Source organism: Lagopus muta, chromosome 6 (genome assembly GCF_023343835.1).
Source record: "Lagopus muta isolate bLagMut1 chromosome 6, bLagMut1 primary, whole genome shotgun sequence".
NCBI classification, from domain to species: domain Eukaryota; kingdom Metazoa; phylum Chordata; class Aves; order Galliformes; family Phasianidae; genus Lagopus; species Lagopus muta.
This window is the reverse complement of record NC_064438.1, coordinates 14032042-14041234: the sequence shown is the minus strand read 5'-3', so window position 1 is coordinate 14041234 and position 9193 is coordinate 14032042. Positions and strand designations below refer to the sequence as shown.

Below are 9193 nucleotides of genomic sequence, written 5' to 3'. Positions count from 1 at the left end.
GTCCTGGTCCTACCGTGCTGGCTGCGTGTCCCTGCCCATGGTAAAACGCCCGCCTAGGGGGGATGCTCTGGGGCAGGGTCCTGCGTGGTGTGGGGGTGGCTGCCCTGGAAAGGGGGAGAGGGAAGAGCGTGGGGTCCCGGAGGGAGCGTGGGAGACTTTGTGCTGCAGCTGTGGTTGAATGAGGAGGGGACTGCTGCGGTGCGCCTCTTGGTTTCTCACACAGGCAAGGAGCCCTTTCCTGTCCCCCCTATTTCCTGATCCCTTTCTCTTTTTCCCATCCCTTGCCCCTTCCCCCATCGCCTTTCCTTCCGGGTGCCTCCATAACCGGGATGCTGCACTCTCGGTGCCATGCATGACTCTGGAGTTTGTACTTCAAGGGAAGTGGGCATCTGGAGAAAGTGATTCATGGATCTGTGAGCTCAGAGTTTGAGCTCAGATTCTAAGGGACAGATAGGCTGACCCCTGTGTGTGGTTTCTCTGAGGATATATGTTCAAGGGAATTAAAAGACTGGGTGCTAGGACATCAAATATTTATGGATAAACAAAACTAACCTCTTTGCAGGTGCACTGATCTGGATTCTGTTAGCCATCACCTTCTAGCCTAGTTACGGAAATACTCACTGTTCAATTGCAGATAACCAACATTTAAAAAACAATTATTATTTTAAAATAAAAGTTCTACTCCCTGCCACTTCTTCTACCCCCGTTCCTACTCTTTTTCTTATCTCTTGCCCCCTCCATTGCAATCTGGCTGCTGCTGTTCCTGCCTTAGCAGGGTTTATGCAAAGGGCTGTAACAAAGTAGGGGCAGAAACTCTTTAGCAGGGTCTGTTGTGATAGGACAAGGGGAATGGTTTCAAACCAAAAGAGGGGAGATTTAGAATGGTTATAAGGAAGAAGTTTTTTATAGTAAGGAGGGTGAGGCTCTGGTGTGGGTTGCCCAGAGAGGTGGTGGATGCCCCATCGCTGGAGACATTCATGTTCAGGCAGGATGGGGCTCTGTGCATTTGATCTAGTGTAGGTGTCCCAGTTCATTGCAGGGGAGTTGGACCAGATGGCCTATAAGGATCCCTTCCAGCTCAAACGATTCCATGATTCAGTTTGCTTCTGGATCAGTTTCATGACATGGAGGTGTCTTCAGGACCCTTTTACTTTGGGATCACTTCCATATCTGCAGGCTGAAGAAAGCCTCCTTCCCCAAACAACCCAGGACTGATAATGGATGCAAAGAGGTTGTTCCTGCTTCTGAAAGGCTCCTTTGGTCCCAACATTGTAGTCCAACAGAAAAACCTAAACCTCTCATTTTTATGTATCTCAGGCCTCAGCAGGATGGAGCCATCAGAGAAGCAGCATGAGGATGCAGTGGCTTTTATGCTGCAGGATAAAAAGTGCCCCCTGAAGAAGAACGGTGTCACGGGTGGGTGAGTGCATGCATGCCAGCAAGGGGGGATTTCTTATCCAGCCATGCTAGCTTCACACAAAATGGTCACTCCCTAGAGTTCCGTTTGAACAGATCTGATACCTTGAAGTTAATTGGGAACAACTGTTTTGAAATGAGGCCTCAAGCTGTAAAAAACAAAACAAAACAAAACAAAAAAACAACGAAAAACCCAGACCCATGTTTTATTTGAAATCCTATGAGTGGTATCCGGGAAGATGGTGGGTTTCCAAACAAGCATGAAACTGAGTCAGGGCTCTATTATCCTGCTTGTAACTGTGGACATTGCAGACATCCCTGTCTGAGCCAGCTGGCTGGTGGCAACAGGCATAGGCACCTCAAAACACGAACCCTTCAGCATTTGTTTGGAATGAAGAAAACTGCATGTTTTGATCCCCATTCCCACTGCCTGAGGTGAGTATGGAGTTTACTTGTCCAGATGGAGACCCAGCCAAGTTCTGAGCTTACCTAGACTGGGAATATTTTTCTCTTCACTTGCTTAAAATTCGGGGCACAGGAGCCACAATTTTGGCAGCTCGGTTAAAATACTTGGCCTTGATTTTACGAGAAGCCAGTGGGGAACTTTATTCTAGATATGACAAAGGACAGGTTCGCATTTGCAAAATCCAGAAGAAAATTCCTGAAGGTCTCCGTGCTGTGTTGCTATGATTGCACTCATCCCAAACCACCTCTGACATTTGGGTACGGACAGTGTTCTTGAAAGGTGCTCACTGGGGCAGGGTGCTGGGTTGTATTCCAGTCTAAGCTCATCTCTCCCTTTACCAGGCTGGATTCTGAGGAACATCCAGAAGACCTTCCAGAGGCCTACCTCCCTGCAGCTCTCTTCTCCCATGGCTTTTTCTCAGTGTTGCACAGGTAGGTGAGGCCATTGCAGGTCTCCATAGCTGCCCGAGTTCAATACAATGAGATTTCTTGAGTTCTGTTTTTTTCTGTTCTTTGTTTTCTGAGCCTTATGGTCACTTTTTTCTTCTTCTTCTTTTTTTTTCGTTTCTTTTTTTCCCCTAACATAGTATTCTGCTGCTTTGTTTTGGCACAGTCTACCTAAGACATTTTGAGAGCAGAGACGTGTTGAAACCGTACTCATTTAAGCACACGACTGTCTCAGTCTGTTCTCCAGACATGTTCTGGCTCTCGTTCTGGTCTTCAGCAATGTGTGAAGTTGCCCAGATTCAGGAAGGCCTGTGATCAGGTGTCAGATCACTGCAGTAATTCTATCCCAAGGCAATGATGGATGGATCACCTCCCAGCTGCTCGGGGCATCACTTCAGTGTTGGGCAGGGGTGTTAGCTGTTGGCTTTTCCAAAGCTAGGGACTAAGGCACATTCTGTGTTACATGCCTGTGACAGAAGTGGGAGAAGTCCTTGTGAGAAGTGAGATCTGAGCTTAGGGCTCCACACTCATGAATACAGCTTCTCATCACTGGAGGCTGAGGTTCAGGAAGCAGATGTTCCTGCTGCTCATGAAAGCACTTAAGTACTTGTGTATGCCTATACTAACTTGTATTATTCCTACAGCCTCTTGTCCAAACCTGATAGTAAATGAGGCCCATGAAGAGAAGCATGGGGATTTAGTGCCTGTTGCCCTTCATCATGGTGGGACTCACTGCTCCTTATTGCCAGCATCAGCAGAAGATGGCTGCTCCAACAACACAGCACTCCGGGGCTGGTGGAGCACTCTGCAGGTCCAGGTGAACACTTAAAGTATATTTGTGCTTCCGTCCATGGGAATGGGCTGGGTGTTTGGGACGATGATGTGCAAGGCCTTTGGAGTCTCTAGTATCCACTGATGCGTTGGAGTCTAAATGCCAGCTTATGTCTCCTTGCCCCTGCAGCTGGAGAAATGAGTTTCTGCTGACTCACCCATCCTTTCCTGTTTTGCAGATGGCATCCTGTTCCTGTGCCCTCAGACCCAGTCTCACATCTCCTTCTCCTCTGCCTTGTTCAGCAGGCTCTCCTTCCAAGGTCAAGCTCTCCAGCCTCTTCTCCCTCTTCTCACCACCATCACGGATCTCTGAGCCTGATTACAGCTCTCTGCCTTGTGCTGGCTCCAAGAAATCTAGCAGAGGGAGCTGGAAGAAGAGCTCTCATTGTGAAGAGCCCCCTGGTCCCAAATCAGAAGAATCTGCACATTTCCCCTTCACAGGACCCATAATTGCTCGGATAACTGACTACATCTACCTGGGGAACCTCAATGCAGCCTACAGTGGCCGGGCGCTGTGCACAAATGGCATCAACAGCATCATTGACATGAGCAGCCTGCCCAGTGACCACAGCCTGAGTATCATCCCCTGCACCTGTGGGAGGGGAGGATTCAGGCACAACTGGTCACGCCTCAGGGTTGACATCCAGGCTTTCCTGCATGGAAATCTTCATGAAATAAGGCAGCCATGCTTCCTGGTCATCAACGAGTGCATCGAAGCCTTGATGAAGAAAGGGAAGCGTGTTCTCATTCACTGCAGGGATGGTTACTCCTTAGGCCCTACCTGTGTCATCCAATACCTGATGGTCAAGCACAGCATGAGGCTGCTAGCAGCCTATGAACTTGTGAGGGCACGGTACCCACTGAAAATCCAAGAGTGCCATCAGGACCTACTGGTGGGTTTGGAGATGTCCCTGCAGCCTGGCAGTGTCAACGTAGCATGCTTGAAGCACTCCCTGTCAAGGAAGATGGCATGGAGCTAAGCAGGCATAGTGGCTGAAGAAGAAAAGCCAAAAGGAAAATAGCCTTAACAACATCTCATTGGTAAATGAGATGACTGTCAGTGTGGGGTCTGTAGGACAGTGCTGACAAGATGCATATGTGATGGCCTTTCTTTGCAGCAGTTCTTAAAGGCTGGTACTGGCAGAAGTACAGCATGGTGAGCTCTTAGGGACACACTAGAGGGAGAGAGAGAAAGACTCATTTAAGCAGAGGCTGAAGGTTTTTCAGTCCTAATGTAAGGAAATCCCCTGTGCTTCAGGATGAAGAAAACTTTTCTCGGGAACTTTTCTTCCTAAGGGTGCAAGTACATGTCAGCTCCATGTCAGGGGGTTAGAACTGCACGATCTTTTAAGGTCCTTAACCCAAGCCATTTTAAAATTCTATGTGCCTAGTCTCATATTTTTTCCGGGAAAGAGGAGCCAGCCACTGGATTACTCACTTGTTCTGTCTGAGCTTTTACTGTGAGCACAGTTGCTGTTGGGCTGCTGGACTTGTTTTTTTTTCTTTTTTTCCAACAGTATCTTCCATGGAAATTAGATGTACACATCTGGTGTCATGTTGGACTAGTCACTGCATAGTCCCTGTCCACTTGGTGCTAGTAGGATGCTGAAGGGAAGAAAATCAGTGTAAAGGTAGGGAGATGGCTACGAGGGGCAACTTGTATGGATCCATGAGCCCAGTGCTTCCATCATGTGGTGGTTCTCTGGAGGAACCTGGTCCAGAAGTGTCACACTTGAGTGTCTCTACAGCACAGTGCAGAACCTCCTGTAAGTGCGAACCTTTGTTTCTGAGCAGCTTTGCAGTCTGGTGGAAGTGCTCTGAGATTGGTGGCTCGTGTCCCTGGTGCATTGCTCTAGCATGAGGGGAGGGGGAGCAAGGGATGGAGGCTTGTCATCTACTCCATGGGAAAGGTACCCAAACTGTGTCCACTCTTGGTTCCCATGCAGTGCTCGTGTTCATGTTTTGTGTTCACAGAGCTAAGACAGCTGACTGCTCACAGTCTTCCCTGAAGGACTTGCCTGAAGCTTGCTTATGCTCTCCTTGGGTTTTTCTGCAAGGAACTCGTTCATTTGTCACTCAAGCACTTGCATTACTTCACTTGGAAACCCGTTTCTCTTCATGTTAACTATTGCTTTGTGTTTTTTTATTTATTTTTTCTTCCTGCTGCCTTCTTCCTCATTCTAGATCTGGGGCCCCTTTCTTTTTTTGGAGGACTGCTGCCCTGTGGTTTAACCTCTTTGCAAGGCAGCTCTGAGGAAATCTCTTCACAGACTGAGTGATTCAGCCTTTCACTCACCCTATTACCACATCTCACCTTCTAGGACTCCTGTGTCTTACAGACAAATCTGTTAACCAACATTTGGTTCATGGGACTTTTCTTTGTGTTCCTTCAACCCACTCTCTGCACTGACCTGAAGCAATGAAGTGAAAGGAGAGCTGCTATCTGGAGGACTCAGTGGGACAGCAGTGCATGTAGTTCTGTAGAGAGCTGGGGAAAATGACTGGATAATCTTTGGAAAGGGTAATAAACAGTTGATTTAACTTTAGAGCCAAATGTGGCCTATGGATTTGGTACTGAAAGAGAAGTGGCTGAATTTCTCCTCAGTGGGTGAATGCTGTTCCTGGCTGCTGAAGGTGGCTGCTGTCTGTTTCTGAATGTACTTTAGTCTATTTTTCTGAGAAACTGGCTTGAACTGGGAGAGGCAGGCAACTTAAGAGGATCTGCAGGGTGATACCTCTCATCTACAAGCCATGAAGTGAAACCAAGAGTCCTGATGTAGCGGGGTTGTGGTGATTTCACTACCCAAACCATCTAGCTCGCAACATTTCAGCGTGGCTAATCCTGAGCAGACCCAGCCTTGACCAAACAGGACACCAGTCCCATCTCGAGCTCTTAGTCTTCTTTTACAGTATCTGCTGTGCTGTGTGCATGATGCTACAGGAAGTCTGCAGCAGCATGTTTGCTGCTATCTGTAACATCCAAGAGAAAAATTCGTCGCAGCCACATCTGAATCAGCTTAAAACCCTTTGGCTGACAGGGGAGGGAGCGCCTGGGCTGTGGGAGGAGGACAAGAGCTGTTTGGGCTCTTGTCTCCATGGGATCCCCTACACACACATGCTACATCTGCTGTGGATAAGGCTGGTGAATATTTCCAGTGCCATTTCTATCCGCCTCTCGCTTGTGGCGTGGGTATGTGGATCTGGGGTGCACCTCAGCACCTTTGGGGTTGCCTCACTTGCTGGTAGCATGGGGCTACCCAGCAGCAGCTCCACAGCTTTGAGTGGTTTTGTTTTTTCTTAATAAGACTTAACATTTAGTGTTAAAATATTTTACGTGGGGAGGAGCTGCAAATATTTTCCTGTGCGGTGACTGAGGTTAAAAGAAGATGCTAGCACTGAATGGCTTGCTCAGGGATGGCTCTCCTACGTGCTGCTGGTGGCTGAATGTTGGTGGGGTGATGCGTATGCTGCAGGCTCCTTCCAGCCAGCGCTCCCCAAGGGCAGAGCTGCTCCTTTCCTGTGGGGCTGCCTGGCCTGCCCCAGCCAAGGGAGGTGCATGGGGGCTCTTGCACACTATTGGTCTGAGAAGGTCTCCATGCCCTTAAAGAGAAGGTGGATTTTCTGCTGAGCCACCCGAGAAGCCCTTTTATACCTCCTTCCCCAGCCAGCTGCTTGTGGCTTGCCAGTCAGTCCTGGCCGGCCAGCGGGGCTCTCTTTCCTTCTCCGGACTCGGGTGAGCCCTTATGCATGTCTCTTACTGACCAGCTTGCTCTTACTGGGGTGGCAGGGAGGCATATTTGCTCACCTGAATTTTGGGGAGGTAAATGCTGGGTGAGATGAGCTGCTTGGAGAGATGGGGGTGCTGATAAATCCACCTCTGTCCTGTGCCGGTCAGAGGGTCTGTGCATCGGGAGCTCTCCCTCTGCCTTTCTCAGCTGCCTTCTTTCCCTTTGGTTTCATCCTCACTTGGTTTTGCGCTCTGCCTTCATCTCCGTAACTCCTCCTCAGTAGGAAAAAGCATCCTCCACCGTAGCAACTTCAGCTCTCTCCATCTGCACCCCTCCCTCTGCCTGCTGCGTGCAGCCCCTTCCTCCCCAGCACCCGAGTTTCCATAATTCAAAGGCTGGAGTCCCTGTTACTGACCATTCCTTGCTATGGGGCCGATCTGGCATTGCTTCCCTGTGCTCTTTGCGCTTTCAGTGCGGGTACACGCGTATGGGAACGCCAGCAAAAATAGCTCCTGCTCCTCATCCACCTGTGGTGGCTTTTGCCTCACGTCTCACCAACCTCCCTGAGTCACGGGGCCTGGCTGCATCTGAGGAGACAGCTGCAGCTCCTTGTGCAGCTCCCCAGCCATTTTTAGAAGCACTTTTGCTCCCCCCGCTCTTCCCAGCAATGTGTTGTGCCCGCACATTTTCCAGGATAAGGTTTCCTCGGGGAGCTTGGCCCTGCAGCCTTTACCTCCTCCTTGGGCAATGACCCCCATTAACATTTTGTCTCCAGGTCTGCAGATTGCTGTCTATTAGGGAGTTCACTTCTCTATAAGGGAGTGGCTTCATTTGGGCTTAGCCAGTACTCTTTCTGTACCCATCGGTGGGTATGAGCAGGAAACACTGTTCTGATAAGTAAAGCTGCATTTATGGGGAAGAATTGGCATCAAAAGGAACCTTTCCCTGAGAAATCTCTCCATGCCTTTGCCAATTGCTTTCAGCACCGTGCTTCGTTATCTGTGCTGACCTTTCTCCCCTGCCCCATGCAATGCACACACATGCTGGCAATCCTTGTCACCTATGGTCACTGCCTGGCTCTGTTCCCTATGCCAGAAGCCTCCCCAGTCTTTGGGATGATTCTTATCCATGACGGTGTCAGTGCAGTTTTCCTCCTTTGGTAGACAACAAGATTGAAGCCTAAAATATTTGTGTTGATTTTTCTACAGGCCTATACCATGAGGACTGTATGAAAGAACAACAGATGTATAATAGCTTTGTTCCTCCTTACTTCATTGTGTAAAGTGGTATATTGTCCAGTTGAGTTAAAAACGAGCCTGTAGGGCGCACTGGCACAATCTCTCTTTTTCCAGCCACGTGCACTTGTCCCAGTGCACGTCTGGCTGTGAGCTGGCACATGTTTACCTTTCATCCACTGACTGCAGCCCAGTTTCCTCTGTGATGGAAATTTGAAGAAGTTGGGAAATACAAGCAAAACTGTTGTTCCTCTTTTTGGTGTCTGGGGAAATCTTGCTTTGTTCCTAAACCCAAGAAAGCCAATGCTAGCACGAATAATTGTGAATTATTTTGGTTCTTGTTGCAGGTTCACAACCATCTAAAGCAAGATGTCTGAGTAAGTTCCCATTTTCTGTCTCCAGTATGTTGCTGATGTTCAAACTTGTTCAGCTGCCAACTTTTATATACATACTCCTCTGCTTGTTTCCAATGAGGATGCTAACTGCCTTCTTCTCCCCTTTCTCTTCTTTCCTTTCCTCGCCCATCTGCTCTCCCTGCACAGTGACGAGGTAAGTGTGTCCTGATGGGCTTTTCCCTTTCACAGAGCTCATAGCATTGGTTCTCGCTCTGTAGTTCCTCTATAGCAAAAGCGGTTGTGGAGTGGTGGGAGGAAAGAATGTCCCATGACCTGGCTTTCCTGATGCCTTCTGGAGAAGAAGGGAAGAACAAGCAAAATTCCCTTTTGAAGGGTCTTTGCTGGCACTTGAATGCTTTCCCTCTTTCCTGCTTCCCTAGCCGGCCACGAGATGGTGCTGGGAAGCGCTGCCCGAACAACTCCTGGGCCGCATCTCATTTGTCAGCAGCGGGGATGCAAAAAATCCCACCTATGGTGCTGATATACAATGGGTGCATCGGATGCCCACTAGCGCACTGACACAGGGAAGGCTAGGAAAGCACTCTGAGACAAGGTAGCACTTTTCAGAAGGAGAACAAGCCCTGGGCTTGGAGTCCTCGAGGAATCTGAGCAAGATGGTGCATGAAATCCCTAAGCTAGACAAAGATGAAGCTGGTTTGGGGACCAAATGTGTGAT

General features: G+C 49.0%; 1 protein-coding gene across 1 annotated transcript; it reads left to right on the top strand.

Annotated features, from left to right (window-relative positions):
* LOC125694954 (uncharacterized) lies at positions 1 to 6130 on the top strand. Its single transcript, XM_048948885.1, has 5 exons — positions 1 to 40; positions 1318 to 1416; positions 2224 to 2313; positions 2973 to 3145; positions 3339 to 6130. The coding sequence occupies exons 2-5, from the start codon at positions 1329 to 1331 to the stop codon at positions 4137 to 4139; spliced, it is 1152 nt and encodes a 383-aa protein (XP_048804842.1). The 5' UTR covers positions 1 to 40; positions 1318 to 1328; the 3' UTR covers positions 4140 to 6130.
* The last annotated feature ends 3063 nt before the right edge of the window (positions 6131 to 9193 follow it).